At 42.5% G+C, this 20,253-nt stretch overlaps 1 protein-coding gene across 1 annotated transcript; it reads left to right on the forward strand.

Moving 5' to 3' along the window:
- The first annotated feature begins 3,171 nt into the window (after positions 1–3,171).
- On the forward strand, positions 3,172–16,636 carry LOC145389688 (barH-like 1 homeobox protein). Its single transcript, XM_080264899.1, has 3 exons — positions 3,172–3,508; positions 14,260–14,446; positions 16,036–16,636. The coding sequence occupies exons 1-3, from the start codon at positions 3,172–3,174 to the stop codon at positions 16,634–16,636; spliced, it is 1,125 nt and encodes a 374-aa protein (XP_080121025.1).
- Positions 16,637–20,253: the final 3,617 nt, after the last annotated feature.

The raw sequence follows: 20,253 nt of genomic DNA on the forward strand, positions 1-20,253 counted from the left end.
CCTGTAACAATAACCGCAGAGAGGAAGTTTCAAGCAGATATAGAAAGTAAAATAGAAAATATGACTAATGGACCGCTAAAAAAAATAAATCCTGTATTGACACGGGAAAAATTATTGGTATGAACCTCGTGATACTCGTCTTATCTGATTTTTCAGATCCACCGACATGACTGAAGAACACCTCCTCAAATAACGTCATACCATTCCTGAATGAGACAGCCTTGGCATGTATTCGTTATGGGTGGTAGGTTATATATAGCTCTTGAGTGGTGATACGAGGTTTATGCACCAGCAGCTGCAAGTAGGAGGATTACTGAGCCTTAGAGAAAGGATTATCTACTGTTTGCTGAGGATCTATTACCACGGCCGGATGAAATAACGGAATACTCTACGTATTTGAAGCTCTCAGATTTGGGTGAAGGTATTGGAAATTTTAATACCGTATTAATGAATTTCCTATGTATCATTTTCCTCTTATTTGAGAAGTAAGTCCATAATATCCTCAAATTAAAACTTTCTCCTTTTGAGCAGCACACTCTTGATATGTCCTTCATTACCGAGTGAGCTAGACTCATAACAAATCATATATTTCACGGTTCATCATTTATTCGAATCTGAACTCTGCTCTGTTGTCTTTCAGTTCAATAAAATAAAGTGGAGGGAGGAGGAGGGGAGTTAAGTTAATGTCTATCGATTTCACAAGAGTCATTAAGGCAGACAATCAAACCATGCTGAGTCCCTAATTTCCCCAGGGATATGGTCCTTAGTTTCTTCAAATAACTTATCTACCCTTATCGTTTTCCTGACCGCTTCTGCAAGGCCACTGTTTGACGTACCCTCGGACAGCACCCCTCATCTTGATTTAGGTAGCTTGCCAGGTGAGTGTTTATCTCTGCGTGGGTTCCCTTCCTCGCGTGCCTGCCTGCCGGCCTCCTTGCCTGGGCCTGCGTGTCTTCCTACTCATGTCTTGCCACTTGAGAGCTTCTTCACTCGCGTACTCCCCTTGTTTTTTTATACTGTTAAGGTTATGGATGTTCTTACGCGTGCTAGCTCCATCCGCTACTTCCTTACCGTTTGTCGCTTCGCTGGCGTGTTGCCATTTTCTTTTCCACTGTCATTCAATTAACTGTTCAAAATACCGCTATCCATGCATGTTCTGCTGATGGCTGTACTCTTCCTTGCAATTGTTCCTTATGCTTCATAGTTACTCTCTGCAGAGGTCTTGCCGTCATACTATTACATTTGCTCCGGTGAAAATAATGCGGAACAGAGATAATGTGTTCATTGCTTGGTAATAAACTTCTTGATAATGACAGAAACCAAGATGCAATGCTCTTTAAAGTTACAGTATATTTGTGGGAGAGTTTTCAAAAACCTGAGGGGAGGTTCATGTCGTCAAACATTTAGATAGATGTGACAGGATGAGAATGCGGTGCGAGAGAAGGACATGGGAAAATGTGTAAATAATGGTTTTGTGTAAATGAAGGAGTGTCAGTGATAAGCAGACGGATATTATTGGATATGGGGAAATGGGGCAAGGGAGAAAGAGTTCAGGATAGGAAGACCCCGTCATCTGGACCGAAGGTTATGTTGAGACTGATGGAAATGTGTAACGATATACCAGCCTGAAATCCCTGACGTGATATAGGGAGATGGGGAGAATAGTTTGTGTGGGTAGGATGACAGGGAACTTATGAAGGGGTAGGAGCAGGAGACAAAGTATATGTTGCCAATATATTTTCATTTATACGTTCTTCAGTTGTTGGAAACTAATGTTTGTTATTGCATGGTTCAAAATCTAGACTTAAAGTGGAACAGCAATCGCCACAGTTCTGTAGACAGACTATAACTGTCTTTCATAACCAAAGTGTTTGAAGGTTTTATGATGGTGGTTTCCTAACGGTTCTAACCTTTCCTCTATCATTTTCCTATTCTGTCGGAGCAAATGGCTTTCCGTTTTTCAGCAGCTCCACTTACTCCCTCACAAGTTCTTGCCTCCCTCATACTCGTGTAAAAACAAGAGTCGTGGCGTGCTGGTCTGATATCCAGCACTTGCTCTCAATCTATTCTTACACGGCTTGCGGTTCTGATTCACATGCATGCTTCAGTGATGACTCCGTTTCCTATGCATGCCGAAGTACCCAGTTTAGGTTTATGGCTAGTTATTTTGGGGATCCTTGTGGTACTTTTGTCCATCTACTCACCTGTCTATAAGAAAAGCCTAATTGTGATGGATGACATGTAAGTTGGCCGTCAGATCGCCTTTTCCTTTTCTTGTCAGTCAGTTATATATTCATCGATTTGTATGATAACTGGAGATAAAGAAAGGAAAGAAAAGAAAAAGCCTTCTTCTTAAACCATTCAAGCTGAAAACCTCCACACCTGACTAAAAACTTGAGGCAGAGGGTGAGGTGGGATGGCGGAGTGACGTAGGTTATGCGTCTTTTTAAAAACGACAGACATTTTACCGAGTCTGAAGAGGTGGAGGAGGAGGATGTTTGTACTTCTCACCTCGCCTGAAATTCCTCAAGTCGGGTGTGAGGTGCGGGGCCGGACGGTGGGCGGGCCGGGGCGGGGCTAATGAGGACTTTGGGCGGGGCAACACTGGCTCCCCCACGTATTCCTTCCATCAGCTGCCAGACATGCTTATAATCCGCACTGTTCGAGAAGTTAAGATAGGGTTAACGAGGCTGATTTCACATGAATGATATACTTGGTTGTATATATAAACACATACTATTGTAAGTTATTGCTTTAAATTCAGCTCCAGTGACTTATAAGTAAATGGAAATCGAAAATTCGGCAGGAAGCAAGAAGAGCGAGCGGAGTAGCAGACACAAGCTGGCAACAGTCGGAGACGGTGCTTGGGGTCTGTGGGCTCGCACCATAAGCCCGGGAGGCGAACTCACACCCGCGTACAGGTGCGGTAAGTGCGGACGTCGCCAACCACCTGCCCATTGATCCACAGTGATTGACGTAAACACCGGCACGGCACGAGGGGCGGAAGTCTCGTTATACCAGCCCAATTGGCAGTCGTGGCGGTGCGGGACATTGGTGTTATTTGTGTTCACCAGCCTCTTTATTTGATGACTTAAAAACTAGCACCGCTGAGGACCTCATAATCTGATCTGTTAATTACCAGTGAGCCTGAGGGCGGCGTGGGCGTGGTGCATGATGACCGTAGAAGTGTGTGGGCGGGTGTCGGTGCCCAGCGGATCGCCGGGCGGGTCCAGTCACAGCGACGGAGGGGGACCCATAGATGACGGTCACAGTGAGGGCCGCGTGTCCTTGTCAGCGTCGCCCCCAGCCCGTGACACCACCGAGCCACCCGTCCACCGGCCAAAGTTTATGATCACAGACATCCTCGCACAGCGGACGCCACTGCCAGCCACAGAGGAGCAGGGCGATGGCGGCGCCGCGGCCATCCCTCCCTCCGGCGACATCAAGGCACTTGCTGGCAAGGAAGACGACCAGTGTGGCGATAACGGAGGCCGCCATAGCGAAGATAGTAAGTACGATTCGCCATATATTACATTATGAAAGCGACAGTTACATTATTTGCTTCTCTACAGAAGCACAAGGAACAGAGCATGGTTATTACCATTGGCCACAGGACGTAATTACTATTTCACGCATGCTTCCTCCTAAGGATTTTATTCAGCTGAGTTACTTTTGGAATTATAAAGGTTATATATAGTCTTCAATAATCCTCTCCTTACCAAGTGGGTCTCCAAAGCTAAATATAACCACCTGACAACTGCAAGAAATAAACTAAAAATTACATCCTCTAGCCGAAGTTAGCAAGAATATGAAAAAAGTCGGTATTACTGGTTACTGTCGCCAGTGGTATACAGTAAGAAGGTAAATTTTGTTTAATTGTAGTGTTCAGGTTGTCCTTAGCTTCAGGGCCGTGGAAATGAGACTGCCTCACATATTAAGAAGTAACGGCAGCAGCGTTTGGACAGCGCTAAAGGAAGGCGAGCATTCCACTCCTGATAGACCTTTGTTAAATCTTTGTTAAGAGCAAGCTGTTTTCGGCTTCTCTTCCTCATTTTCTGAATGTTATCTGTAACGTGGCATTAACGGTATTCGCAGCTGAAATTCAGATGTGTTTCACTGCATTGGGAATTCGGGGTTTGGATACTCTTTCGCCCTCTCCATTTTATAATAGGGCGGTAAAACACTACACCCAGATGAGATGACTGCAGGGCGTACGTGCTATTGACGCCCATAAAGGATATAGCCTCTTCCTTGCGATGACATTTATCACTAACGCTAGCGACAAATGATTCTGCTCAACTTTGGAGACTTTTCAAATTGGAGGGGTTGCCTTCATTATCCCCTTCACTACAAGGATGCTCTCCAAAGCTTAATAAAATCGTCGGGCACATATCAGAACAAGTTAAAAATGACGTTGTCAGACTGAAGAGTTTCCGATATTGGTACCTATGTCTCTGGTGGAGAGATAAAACTGGATAAGCTGTGCATGAAATGGCTTATAATTGGGTGCAGGTAACGCTGAGATGAAACTACATTACCGAAATATGGTTTTTAGCGAAGGATTCCATACGATACAATACATGTTTAAGCACACCGTATAGGAATGGAGAAAACGACTGAGGACAATATCTGCGACGGGTTAACGAAATGAATGCCATGTAGCAGTGGTGTATGGTTTCATTGGCTGAAACATGCAGATATATATACAATAAGAAATAAAATTAGATATAGTCTTGGACAAAAGAGTTTCACACTGAGTAAATATCGGATATCAAACTGACTCCTGTATCAGTAAGAAAACAAAACCCTGCCATAAAACGCCTAATCGCTATAAATATGCATGACAATCAGCCGCCAGTGTAATCATCACCAAACCAGCACATCATCCCCGCCAGCCCGGCCCTCGTGACGGACGCGACCAAATATTCGAAATAATGGGTGTCAAAACCGAGGCTGGGCGGCCCCGAAGATAATTATTCCGTGAAACGAGCGCTTAATGCCGTAATGCTCCCGGTAATGGTCACGAACACCTGGCCATCCCAACCCGATGTTTCTCTCGCCGTTGTCTTTCATCGCGGCTCTCACTCAGCCCTCTCTTTTCCTCTGCGTCCTTTCCCTAACGCGACTCATGACATCTGATTGTATGTGAAGCTGATGCCTTGAATCCGGTGATATTTATTTATTTATTTAGTATTTTCTTGATCCTCTGACGATTTTTTTCAGTTTAGGGGAGACTGCCTAAGAAGGAGGTTTTAGATACAGCCTTCATTAACCCAGTCCCTCTTAAGCTGACTATAGTCCTTAGGAGCAAGTATAAAGAAAACGAATAATACATAACCGGACTGAACGAGCCGAGCACAAAGAAAAAAAAAATCAATTGGCATGGGAAAGCGGTGATGATAATGAGAGGCTGCGTAAGTAGCTGTGCTGATTTAGCTGCATTTACGTTTAGGAAGAGTAGCGATCCGATGTAAAGAAGCAGCTCCGTATAAAATAATATTCATTAGCATTTACTAAATTCATGCCTGCTGCGATTCTGTCAGCGTGAGGTAAGAGAAGGATGATGCGATTAAAATGATTGCTGGTTGCACAGGGAGGTAAAGAGGAAAATAGTCGGGGTTAAAGAGGCTTGTAATCAGGATAACCATGTATCTCTCACAGCCCGCTTGATTTTGCTCAAAGCTATAGAGGATTTAAATGGCCACACGAATTAGCCGAGTAGCAAGGGAGTTATATATTGGGTTATAGGGTAAAAACAATGTATGTATACCTTGCCTCATGTATAGAAAAACTAAGCCACATACTAATGATACAAATGATCACACACACACACACACACACACACACACACACACACACACACACACACACACACACACATTTCTATATAGCTATATATCTCTTTCCATCTGTCTATTTGCCTATTACGAATCCAACTATTGATAAATATATATATATATATATATATATATATATATATATATATATATATATATACAGTACACACGAGTATATACCCATCCAAGCTTTGGATCAATAAGTTTTGTCTATATCTATCTGTCTGTCTATCTGTATGTGAACTATCCCAGATATTAACAGTAGTTCTAGTTAAGTTTCTCATGTGCCGCCCGTTGTGATGAGCAGTCGCCTGTAATCCTAGACTCACTGTGTGAACTCAGTTCACTTTCACCTTTTAGTGAGTTTTCGAAGTATTATTAAATAACAAAAAAAAAAAAAAAGGTTATATTTACTATGGAACAGATATTTGCTGATAGTAATATCGATGTAAAGAATTATTGAGAGATTCAGTAATAAATAAAGAAGGTACGCATCATCAAGCAGGATAATTAAAAAATAATCCTTTAACTGCCAGTACAGAGAACAAAAGCCAGTTACGGTACTACCAATTACGAAATATTTATGCAGAACCAAAACCTGCCTTCATCATGTGAGATATTCCATGTCTGTTTACTTGGGATATTTGTTTTTGCTAGTTCATCCTCTCTTTGAAGAAAAGTAGATGTTATACACTTCTTTTGTATTTAATAAACTTTAACAGTATACTTGTGTCGCGCTAACCAAACTTGTAGTACTCCAGGCACAATCTGATATTTTAACCACTGGAATCTTTGTGTAATAGAATTTCATTAGTCCATCTTTCTGAATGCTGTGAGGTTAATGGTCGATAGTGGGGACAAAAGTGATGATGTGGCAGTTAGTGTTTATTATTCACTCATTGCTTAGCTTTTACTACTTCAACAGAAGGACGTCTTAATTATTTTATTATTTTCACCACCAGATAATTTTACGCTATTTGGGTGAAACTTCAAATAGGAGGGATTTGATAATTTATTCATCAGTTTTTTCACTTCGGGAGCGCTCGTATGTTGAAGAAAGTCGCCTGGGGGTTGCAAGAATAAATGACATTCTTCAAAAAACTGAAAGGTTAAAATACAGTATATAAGAGAATGGAGTAAATAGAGCTTCCCAATATATATAATTTATCTTCTGATTCGTGAGTTTGGCCCGTCAGAGTCAGTTTTCAGGAGAAGCCTCGTGAAATGCCTCATACTAAGCTATACTCATCCCACGAATGTAGCTCACCATATTTGTCCCTAGTACCCCTCTCCTCTTTCTTTCTACCCATCCACCAGCCTCCCTTTCCTCTCGCCATTACTCTCCTCTTCTCTCCTCTCCTCCAGCACGCTTCTCCTCCTCTCTCCCCTCCACACTCTACCTCTCCTTTCTTCTCATTCAACACTCTTTCTCCTCTTTCCCCATTCACCACCACTGTCCCTCTCCTCCTCCTCCACACACTCTTTCTCCTCACTTCCCATCCACAACTTTCCTTTCACCACTAACTCTCCTTTTTCTCCTTCACGATTTTCTCTCCCCATTCCCCTCCACACTCCTTTCTTACTTCCCCTTCACAGCTGTCACTCATCTCTCCCCTCCACTACTCTCATACTCCATTTCTTACTTCACCACCCCTCTTTCCTCCTCCACCCCCTCTTCCTCTTTCTCTCTCTCTCTCTCTCTCTCTCTCTCTCTCTCTCTCTCTCTCTCTCTCTCTCTCTCTCTCTCTCTCTCTCCCATCATTCCCCCAACACCATTCTCGTTCTCTTCCTCCCCGCTTATCCTTTTTCTTTTCCTTCTCCATCACACTTTCTCTACTCTCCCGCCACTACCCTTCCTTCCTCTTCCCTCTTCCCTCACCACCCGTTCTTTTCACTCTCTGCCACCTTTTTTTTTTTTTTCACCCTCTTTTCTAACTTCCATTCAGCCACTATTTTTCCTTATCATCCTTCTCTCCTCGGCGCTGAAGAGGAGCCTACGCATGGTGGCATTGTGTACCCTACGTGCTGCATTGGCCTTCACACGGGAGCCAGTCTTCCCAATATTCTCTTCACCTCGCCGTGGGAATGACTCTCGCCCTACTATGATGAGGCGCTGTCTGCCAAGGGGTGCCAGCCCTTACACGGTGTATGTACTGTATTATACCCGCAGAAGCAGTTACCAAAACAGGGGTAAAGCAATAATAACAGCCCTCCCTCCTCTACCCTCTCTCTCTTTCCTTCCATCCCCCTTCTCCTCAGCATCCTCTCTTTTGGTTCCTTGTTCATCGCTATCATCCCCTCTCCACTACCCTTTCTCCTTTACCACCCTCTCTCCTGATCCTTCCTCCACTACCCTGTTTCTTCACTCTCCTTCATCAACCTCTCGTCATTCCCTCCTCACCACTCCCTCTAATGAAGGTGAGTTACAGGAGAGCTGAAGCATGACATAATTCATCCCACCCATCACGAGAGCAGTGTCTCATCCATTCAGCCTCCAACACGCGAGGAAATGCGTTAACTTCTGCTCTACGGTGACGTCATTTTCAGTTTATTTGATGTGGGGACAGTTTTAGGAACGACCCTGTCCGTTTCTCACTAGCGACTTTTGGAAACCTAGAATTTAATAAACATGAGCGAAGCCACACCACATCCCACAAAATCACCCTCCCACACTACACTTTGCCACCACACAACATTCCATGCCACATCCTCTCACATCACACAACACAGACTCACTCTCCCACACCACATAATTCTCTCACCATACTACGCCATACCGAAGGACCTTGAAGCTTCGGCATGTTTATTTTATTTGTTATTACTGTTGTTATGTTCAGACAATCTTAATTAGCCTATGGGAGACATCTTACGGTCAAGGGATTAATGACTGCCATATTTGACATGTCCACGTCGTGAATTCTCCAGAGCTGGAAAAAAAATAAAATGTCCGCTGGTACCATAATTATACTAAAATTTAACACCCTCGTACAGACTGGATTAAGCTTCCTGTGGTTTTTGGAATTACTGGTGGGGTGCAGAGCGTGTGTGTGTGTGTGTGTGTGTGTGTGTGTGTGTGTGTGTGTGTGTGTGTGTGTGTGTGTGTGTGTGTGTGAGGTGCCCTATGCTATTGCGAGGCTGATGGGGTGAAGTTGACGTTTGAGTAGTGAGACTCAAGACGTAACGGTGCTGTGTCAGTGTTACGTAGTTCTGCGGTGTTCATGGTGGGGTGGTGCTGAGGGTGTGGTGGTGCTGAGGGTGGGGTGGTGCTGAGGGTGGGGCGGTGCTGAGGGTGTGGTGGTGCTGAGGGTGTGGTAGTGCTGAGGGTGGGATGGTGTTGAAGGTGGGGTGGTACTGAGGGTATAGTGGTGTTGAGGATATTTTACCAATCCATTCTACAACATACCAACCCGCACCACATCATTCTATCCTTAGCAAACCACTTCACACCACACTACACTCCTCATCTTCAGTCTGTAGAATTAGGTTCCATAATTAATTTCGAAAGGACATTTGAATCTGTTGCTGTTTTCTTTCCTTTGCGCTGTATCCTTACCACAACATCACATGACACAAGTACATCCACACCTTATCACCATCACTGTATCGTAACTACACCACACCAACACCATATCCTTACAACACCGCATCTATATTACTGTTTCCTTACAGAGTCACGCTAAAACCACTGCATTCCTACCTTATCACACCATCATGACTGTATCCTCACCACAGCACACCATTACACCACTTTGTCCAGCAACACTTCTAGTATATACCAGCCACAACAAAATATTCCCTTCAGTCTGAGATCATACCACAATACCAGGGTACGCACCATTCATACCACATCATCCGTAACCCCTTCCTGAACTGCGACATCGTTTCCATGTTACTTTAGGTATATCCAGACGATTTTGTTCAGCATTGGGGATATCACTCACAGTCAAACTTTTACATACATCTTCCATGACTTGTGAAGTACAGTGAGATCATATTCACTTCATTTTTGCTACCGCCTTATGATTTAATTCAACTTAAGAGAGGCCCCTTGTAGTAATGAGCCAAATTCTTCCAAAGCAACATCATCATCATAACATTATCACCACCACCATCCAAACCGCGACGGATTCCCAGCCACACCCTTCAACAAGACTGCATCCTGTCACGCTCCAGCTCTGCCCAAGCACCCCTGTCATAGCCAAGCAACACCCAAGGCATATACACTCACATATCACTCAGCAACACCACCACATCCTCACCAACACACACACACACACACACACACACACACACACACACACACACACACACACACACACACACACACACACACACACACACACACACACACACACACACACACACACACACACACACACACACACACACACACACACACACACACACACACACACACACACACACACACACACACACACACACCACCACCACCACCACCACCACAAACTCCATTTCACCAAACTCTCATAGTGGCTCGGCGTGGAATGTTGTGGTATGGTAAGGATACGGTCGTGTTGTGTGATATGGTATGGTATGGTGTTGTGTGATGTGGTGTGGAAAAGATACAATGGTGTTGAGTTGTGCGGTGTGGTGTGGTGTGGTAAGGATATAAGGGTGTTGTCTGGTGTTGTGTTGCGTGGTGTGGTAAGGATATAAGGGTGTTGTCTGGTGTTGTGTTGCGTGGTGTGGTAAGAATACAGAGGTATGTAGTGGTGTGTTGTGTTGTGGTGTGGTGTTGTGTGATGTGGTAGGAATACAGTATTGTGGTGCAGTGTGGTGTGGGTAATATGATGTGGTGTAGTGTAGTAAGGATACGGGGGTGTGGTGTGGTGGTGCTGAGGTTTAGAAGGGGTGAGCACCGGGGCGGGACGAGCATACAGTTCTGCATCACACACACACACACACACACACACACACACACACACACACACACACACACACACACACACACACACACACACACACACACACACACACACACACGGTAACATTTATATCAGTAACCATCATGTCCCAGGAAACGGATTATAATGTCTGTATTCTGAGCCAGACACGTGATAAAAACGATTATGTCATTCAGTTGCAAAATTCATGTGATATGTGGTGTTGATATGTTCCTCAGTATTTAAAGACAACTTAAATTCCTGTGCACTATATAAAGTTCAAAAATGTTTCACGGAGCTAAATTGTATAAGCTAGATTTTAACTCTCGAAGTCTTAGCCTGCTGGGGTGTTGGGTGCACTAGGATCCCCTTCAGCCTCTACAAGGTTCTTAACTCTCTGCACACCACCTGCCTTACAGTACTTCAGGCACTACCTTCGGACAGTAGAAAGAATCTCCAAAATCAGTCTATAAGAATCCACTAAAACAAAAACAAATTACGCAGACCTAAGCTGGGCCAGGGTCTTAACACACACAAAAATGGATAACCTTCAAAATGGCATGAATCAAAACCTTGAGAATATTATCAGTGGGCATTAAGACCACATATACAGTACATATCACCTACATTAAGAAACAAAATTACTTCCAGTTAAGGGTGATATGAGTAAGCGAGGCTCACAGTTCATCTCTTCAGCTCTTGTAACTCCCCTATTCAAAGAAACAAAAGATGATCACCCACCCAACGCTACAGTGTCTAACATCCCTCCTCCTCCACCTAACACCTCACTTCACAAAACATACATAAATACACAGTCACCACAACCATCCTGAATCTTCAGCCAAATAGCATCTTTCATGAACTACTTCCAAACACCCACCTACCCTATCTAGAGAGACACAAGTACACCTAGCCAATCTGAGATTTGGCCATCGTACTTCCTTGCTCTAGCATACAGCTCACTAACAATCCAGTATACTCACACTTTAATGCAGCTCCCCAAACAACAACACACTTACTCACCTCATGAACCACGCAACTATAGTACAGAGAATCCTTATTTAATCAAATAGATCTTTGGGAGCGACTTCTGGAAGTGACTGGTTTCCTGAGGGCCACTGGGTTCACATTCAGAAGAGCCAGGGGTTGCAACAGCAATAACAACAACAGTGCTTCACTTTTTAGGACAAACTTCACACTGCTTACGCCTGCGTACATTCATCTGTACAGGGTAACAGGATATTATATATATATATATATATATATATATATATATATATATATATATATATATATATATATATATAATATTTTTACTTTTAATATACACAGTACATGCTTTATGAAATGTATTTCACTAACGGCTACGGTGAATGCAACCTATTTTTTTTTTAAAGTGAAAAAAGAAATTACAGCCTGTGGAACTCGAGTTGCCTGACACAATACTGAGATGATGCGGCAGCAGGGACAGCCAGGAGGTACTCATGTTCGTTTAAATGACAAACGGTTCAAATCGTTTCATAAGGAAAAATATCTAAAGGTTGTATAAATTCCTGAAAAATTTAATGTCTGTATATAAAAGCGACATCTTTAAAAAATCGGACTGACAAGAATATCTGTGTATGTCTGCCTATCTATCTATTCAGCTATCTGCCTGTCTATCCATCTGTTACAACTGGACTCTTATACAGACTGACACCTTACTCTATTTTGCATGAGGTGAAGGAACATATTCAGAGTGCTCTGAATGAGGTGGGTCTGGTTTAAAACGACCAATGGAAATGTTATCATACTGTTGGTGTGATGAGATGGTATCTATGAATTACTGTCTTAATCAGAAGGATAGACAGAGACGGTGGTCAGACAGCATAGCTGCACTACGTCCCGTCTGACCTATGACCGTAGGTTTTTGACTGATCTGCACCAATATCGAATCACTTCTTCCCAGGTCCATACTCAGTCAATGTATCAAATATAATTCAGACTGAATGCGGCAGTGATGAAATATTTCGTTAACATGTAGGCATATATTGCTACATACATACATACATCAATAACTGATTCAGTCACAATAGCAACGCCTTGGCGTCGATAATAGTAGTAGTATTTCTCAGAGTCCAGCGGTATTTGAATGTATATTGTAAAGTATTTTGTAAAAATTGTATTTTGAATGCGTGCAGTGGTGTTATGTAATACTTTCTTTGGCGTATGACATGTGTCCGAAGCGGTGGTATTTGGAACAATGTTATATGATTATAAATGGGATAAACTTTTCCTGATGAATATTTTGAAATCAAGAGGAATCTTTGGATGCTGATGCAGACAGAACCTAGCAGTACTGAATAATGAATGTACCTTTCGATATATCCTGAGAATGAGGAAATTAGTGATAAAAAAATTCCCTGCGTTTAGTAGCTTCAATTTCTAAGAACTGCTGGCCACCACAGGAATATGCAAACGGAAAGTGGTAGGCCACACGTTTGACAGAGACAGAAATTAACTGTGCTTTACCTTTGGCTATAATTTTAGTAACAGTATGCAAGGCGCACACTTAGTGTGCTTTGGATTTTTGTTGGATATAAGTCTTAAAGCAATTCAACACACATACAATTTCATACAAATATTGAGTTTGAAAGTTCATTATATTAATAGGATCTCTTCAGACATCGACGATATTGCTAAAGATATTCGAGTTACAGATCGAAAAAGAAACGAACATTTTAAAAAATATATTTCTTCATTCATTTACTTTGTGTGTATCAAAATGTGGGCCTAGACTTGACAGTTCGTTTTTGGTGGCTGAGCATTTAGTTCTACGCGCCACACACCTTTACACCTTTTCACTTGGGCGTCAGTACACACTTTGAACTCTGAATACATGCCAGGACTCTCATCCAGGTCGGGTGTCATGTAATTAGTGGGAATGTCTTTATGAAACGGAGGTTGGTAATGTAAAAGATCAGTAAATCTGTTGTAGCATACTGCAGATATATTAAATTTGTATTAATCAGACGGCAAACCACTTTTCTAACTTTCCGACCACACACACACACACACACACACACACACACACACACACACACACACATATATATATATATATATATATATATATATATATATATATATATATATATATATATATATATATATATATATATATTTAAGATGGTCACTGATATAGTACACCTGCATGATATGGTTTTTGAATCATGAGTTTGTCAGCTTTATAGTCTTCGTAGCGGTTTATGTAGAAACTTGCCCATTATTGCTCTGGTGATTCTTCCCTTTTTTTATTCTTTTCTATCTTTTAGGAAAATGAGACTGTACGGCACATAGTCTTAATCCCTAACCGGCCAGGGGTTACTTCCTGTTGAATAAATTCGTCTGGCGGCAACCAGATGATATCCTGGGTATGTAAGTTTTACAAAAAAGTTTTGTGCTCTTCCTTCGGAGGGCATTAAAATTTGTAACCAGACTTTCATTACATCACAGCAATAACCCTAATTTGTCCCCAGGTAACGACCTATCACATGTCTCCAAAAAGCAACGCAAGGCGCGGACGGCGTTCACGGATCATCAGCTGCAGACGTTGGAGAAGAGTTTCGAGAGGCAAAAGTATCTGAGTGTGCAGGACCGCATGGAGCTGGCGGCCAAGCTCAACCTGACCGACACCCAAGTCAAGACCTGGTACCAGAACAGACGGTGCGTGAGAAAAGCATAAGCGTCGTATTTTAGTACATGATATGATAGGTAATTAACCATTTTTTCTCACCTGATTTCATAATTAGCACACTGCTCTTAGAAATATGAGAGTAATTGCTTTTATCTTTTGGCCTCCCCATCGGCATTGTTGTAAAAATTATTACAAAGGTGTATATATTCCATTTGTAAAGAAGATACAAATTACCCCAAACAATTTCCTTAACATTTTGAAGTACCATCCACAATGCACCTTAGCTTGTGACAAATATACTCAACTGAAATGATACTGAGTGTGTTACGTTGGGCATGAATGCACTACACGAATGATTTTGCTGAAAGGCAGTGTAGGTTTTTGTGTAAAGTGTCCAATAATTTTCTGATATTTCGTTTTTCATAAAGCTTCACGTACCTTACAAAGGACGGCAACAACGACAAAAGCAGTAATATTAATGTTTTTTGTCTAATTATTTTAGTATCGATGTGTTAAACTCTTATATGTAGCTAAACTCGGAATACAGGTATTCATTAGACTTCAGTGTACCAGGTAAATGAAGTGTATTCAAGTGTGCACAGTTTATTAGGAATCGCAATATACAGTATAGGGACAGGGGAAAAATGAATGCATGTGTACCCAAGTATTCTGTGCCCGACTACAAGAGAAGGGAATAAGAGGCTGGCAACGCCTTCACACTGGTATAGTTGGAAACAACCTCACCGCCCAGCACTGTGGTTGCGCCTCAAACACCTCTGTATCTCCTACAACAGAGGATGAGCTAAACTTTCTGTCTCGAATCTCTAAAAAAAATATGTATAAAAGAGCTGCTCTTCCAGTCGCCCAACCTGTATGAATGTGGAACATTTGGGAGTGAATGTTGACGCGATATTTAAAAATTAGCTTTGTAATAATTTACGTAGCCAACTGAAACATTGTACAGTAGTTCAATAAGATGGGTTCCGTTAGATGCAGTTAAGTCTTTCATTTAGAAAAGTATTTCGTAATCTGAATAAAATCGTCTAACCGTAGCCAGAATACAAGACAGGGGTCATTTGGCATGCCTTTATGAAGATGTTCTCATTGCATAATCGAAGTGAAGATGTTAACGGAGATTGCTTCCAGTCCTAGGCGGAGGCCAGTCACATGTAAAGTACGCCGTCGTGTTAATAAATTTCAAGAATATTGTGTAACTAGTAGTGATCCCGTTACTTCTTGACGCATGCCAGAATAGTTTATTGCAGACACACACATCTTTTCTTTTTCATGCTGCACGTTGTTTGGTGATGGTCCGATCAGTTTTTATGTTCAAGGTCACAAGCTGAAGCACTGGCTAGATGAAGTGAGTTTAGCTGCTTAAAGTTTATTTCTCCCACAGATATTAGGAATAAAATGTTAAACAAGATAAGAAATGTTTATGCATTTGGTGTTGTTTGCGGATTTTACGAGAATGGGACATGGAGAGAGGACCATAAGTGTACTGCATGCCTTGAGTGTGGTGGAGAGGCACAGTAAACAGGTGTGGATAGGAGGAAGTAGATATAGACGGGACGAATGTCGTTGTTCCGCCTGACTGAATAATTTTTCTCTCCGGCAGAACCAAGTGGAAGCGCCAGACTGCAGTAGGGCTGGAGTTGCTGGCGGAAGCCGGGAATTATGCCGCCCTGCAGCGGCTGTATGGCCCCTCTTACGGCTGGCCCTACCCTCCCCAACCTTCCACAGCAGCTGCCGCCGCTGCAGCAGCCGCGGCATTAGGACCAGCAGCTGCATCTGTAGATTTGTATTACAGGCAGGCCGCGGCCGCCGCTGCACTACAGAAGCCATTGGCCTACCGCCTTTACCCACCCGGCCTGCCCCTGCTGCCTCACATGGCATCAGACCCACTACGTGATGCCCTAAGACCCGAGGCAGTACGCCCTGGACTGCGGGTAGACTCCGCGTTAGATCGACCTGACCTTGGGAAAAGCGACCACGGGAAGCTGGATGGCCGCATGCACCCTCTGGACACTCGCCTAGGGTCACCTGTGTCTAGGGACCCCGAGGACGACCCGTCCCCCCTCAGTGACATCATGCGACCGATGCCCGCCCTGCTGCCCGCTTCACCCTCACCCTCCCCGCCACACTGCCCCTCACCCACTGACCTGCGGGTGAGGGCGTCCCCAGACCCTCCTATTGACCCTCATAAACCCTCACACTGAGCACCCAGAATCCTCTCCCCTTCCCTTTCCCCTTCCCTTGTACAAAGGTAGGTCGTAAAAATCACAGGCTTATAGAATATCGGTAACACTCATTATTTATGTACATATTAATTTATAGAAAAAGTGTCCCTTTTAACCCATGTAAATAATACGCCTAGCACATACGAGTATTTTTTTTTTTTATGTGTCCGACTCTGGGCATAGGCTTCACAGCCTGCTATCAAGGCCCAGCAGTCCTCCTACATACCATACACCCCTACATGTCACCACTTCGGCGCTAACACCCACCGTCCATATTGAATACATGCTAGGGCTGTCTCATACAGAACTTGTGTATTGGTATTAGCGGGGGTATTTTTACGACATGTCGGCGGGTCTTCTGGCAGATCAGTAAAGCCTGATTTAATGAAATTCAAATCCTTAAACTGTTCCCTGCCCCAGCCGGGATTCGAACCTGGGTCCGCTAGGACTGCAGACCACCTCTCTACCGATTGAGCCACCGCCTCCCCCAAACACTGTGCGTTCCTGCTGCTAAAGTTTTGCTTTACCATTTTATTCCACCTCGATACAGGCGAGGAGGGCATGTCCAGCTGCACGGAATACTGTACGGAAAATAAAGATGACAGGAAAAAAGACAAAACCTGGAAAGAAAATGCAAGTGGAGAAATAATAGCTATAATGAAACATCCCACTACAATAGTCATGTGTTACAGATCCACAGCCATATTTAGTATGTGGCTACATCAAAATAGGAAAAACTATGAACAACTAAATGGTCAGTATACATGAATTGTGTATGAAGAAATCTTACGAATTCATTAAACATCATACCATTTCTCTCCGTGCTAATATTGTGAGTGAAGAAAAGGAATGTTCTCCCTTCCATCCATCTCTGCTTTCTCTGTCTTCCTGGTCATGAATCTTTAATATAAATTCCTTGCATGCATCTTCACTGCTTTCATTCTTTTATCACTACACTTCTTTCCCTCTGTTGCTCCACTTCTTTTCGTCAGTACTTTCTTTATGCTATAGTGTGTATTATACTGAACATTATTCAATTCAATAAATCCTTGATATGCTTTATTCATAGACATCACGAGAAGCAGCTTTTCATTTAATTTTCTTTAAGGTTCAGGCTATTTTATATTTCATCGTTATTAAAATTGCAGTTATCTTAATATTTTACTACAGTGGGAAAACAGTAATAACGACTGTCCAGTATTTTTCCACGTTCTTTCTCATAATAGGGGGGCGCGGTAGCACAGTGGCAGCGCGCCGGACTCGTAATCGGGAGATTGCGAGTTCGAGCCTCGCCCGGGCTGCCGTGCCGGAAGTGGTAGCTCGCTCCTGTAACCCTAGCGGGGCTATATAGTCCAATACAGGGCTTAGCTCGGGGGAACTCCATTTCTCCCATTTTCTTTCTCGTAATGGTGTGGTCGTCCCTACAGGAATACAATTAAAATAAAGAATAGACCTAAACCCTACCCAGACCCAGCCACAGCATGACGACCTATTCATAATTCAGTAAGCCGATTAAGAAGTAAGCCCCCGAAGAGTTTTAGTAGAACTTCTTAGTTATCATACCAAGGTCCTTTGTTGAAATGCACGGGAAAGAAACTGCAAATTAATCAGAAAAATAACTAGAAAACAATCACAAAGCGCTTATGTCTGCCAGCGACAATGAAATTCATGATTTACTCTTGCAATTACTTTTTCCTTCGTGACAACTACTCTTTACTGTCTCACATAGTCAGTTAATTTTACGGTCTTAGTCTGCGCTGTTGTATTATTCACAGAGGGCATACCTCCGCCAACGTCAGTACAATTTATGGCTTATTAAAATATGATAAAGACTTCCTATACCCAGTACCGACCTATTCACCAAATTTCATCATAATCCGGTGACTACTTTTTTTAGATTTCTTGTACACAAAGAGACACGGGTGAACTCATAACCTCCGTCCAGTTTCGTCGGTGGATAATTGATAACATTAGGACAGAATCTCTCTATCGCACTGATGAAGTTGAAAAATGTAGGAATACGTCAGGAAATATAATGAACTCCTTTGGAAATTTGGAAAGCTCTTCTGGTGATGCTCCTAAAATACAATTGTACCAAATTGCTTTAGTTCAAACTTTTTTTTTTTAATATGATTTTCTATGTGGAGCTTTTCCTTATTATGAATTACTCTTACTCCTATTAAATTAAGCTAGTTTTTTTCTATCAGCATTTTTTTCTTCACATGTTATCTCCGTTTCCATCTGAATTTTTTAAAGTTTGTCACAACTCTCTCTCTCTCTCTCTCTCTCTCTCTCTCTCTCTCTCTCTCTCTCTCTCTCTCTCTCTCTCTCTCTCACCATATAAACTCAACCCCGATGCAACCATTAGTGTAAGAGTTCAGTGTGTCGCTCTAGTCAGCTCCCACACAAGCGGCGTCCCTACAAGTAGAAGAGATAATTACGTGTTATAAAAGGTAAGCATATACGTGTCACCTGACTTGTTAAATAAAACCTTGGAAGAAACTGACCCCATCCGTGTTTTCATGCCTGGCTTTAAAATTTTACGATACGCATAATGGGAGTTCTCTGTGATTTATAGTATCATCAAAAGCAAATGGCTTAAATTAGGACAGGAATTATTATCTTCTTATATTTCCATCATCGTATAAATCATTCACAATCTATACCAACCTAACTTATGTTATTCAAATATTTCTGACGGTGTAGCTTATTGCTCTATTTTTTTCCCCCAAACACTAGTATTTAAACCAAGGGGAATAGCACAGATATTTAGTGTGTTGCTTTGACAATTGTTCTCACTAGCACCAGTGATGGACAAGTCTTAGGGGCCTACTTTTTCTTCCAGAGTATTTCTTTTTTATTTAATTTTTCACTTGATTTTCATCGTCTGTCATTAGCGAGGCGAGGCGATATATTTTTCTCTGTATGTGTGTGTGTGTGTGTGTGTGTGTGTGTGTGTGTGCTCTCATAATATATCGAATAGTTGGGGACGAATTTTCACCAGAAATTCAGGAAATAGCAACTATGTGATTGTGCAGAAGCATAGTAATATTGGTGAGGATTTTTGTGTAAAGGCGACAGAATGCCAGCCACCATGTACTTTTTAATATGAATTGGCTTTTGCGAAACATAGTGACTGAATCTCGTAGAGTTTTTGCGAATTTTCTTCAAAACTGGTTTGGAGGTAGCTTGTACCTAAGCCAACAACATATTTTGGCGGGTGATTAGCATTAGGCTCCCGAGTGCGTTTGTTTCATTTGCTGTAGTTTGTTTGTGAAATATCTGATAGGTGTAAGAGTGAGGGCAAAATTATAAATGAGCAATCGTTACATACATTACATACAATACCTTACGTTGTGTAGCAGCGACAGGTAAGTAGGAGAGGTACTGTACAGTGTAATGTGTTTGGGGACCTAGTGAGGAGGTGGCCACATATAAGCCTGGGACAGCCTCAGTGTGCAGCAGAGGTCTGGCATTTGGTGCACATGACTACCTTGACGTATTCACATATTTTGGTGGTAGCACTGACGATGAAAATTGGCCTTGTGAAATATCAGTTGCAGTGACCAAGTGACTGTAATGCCTGAGCGTTGGAG

The sequence above is a fragment of the Coenobita brevimanus genome, chromosome 14, assembly GCF_032717465.1.
Source record: "Coenobita brevimanus isolate Jiangsu-jjx chromosome 14, ASM3271746v2, whole genome shotgun sequence".
Classification (NCBI taxonomy): Eukaryota; Metazoa; Arthropoda; class Malacostraca; order Decapoda; family Coenobitidae; genus Coenobita; species Coenobita brevimanus.

What these genes read in the sequence shown, in the direction of transcription:
- LOC145389688 (XM_080264899.1), top strand. Translation starts at nt 3,172, where the DNA reads ATGATGACCGTAGAAGTGTGTGGGCGGGTGTCGGTGCCCAGCGGATCG. An exon ending in AGGCCGCCATAGCGAAGATA is followed by an intron (nt 3,509 to 14,259) that starts GTAAGTACGATT and finishes ATTTGTCCCCAG; the next exon opens with GTAACGACCTATCACATGTC. An exon ending in ACCTGGTACCAGAACAGACG is followed by an intron (nt 14,447 to 16,035) that starts GTGCGTGAGAAA and finishes TCTCTCCGGCAG; the next exon opens with AACCAAGTGGAAGCGCCAGA.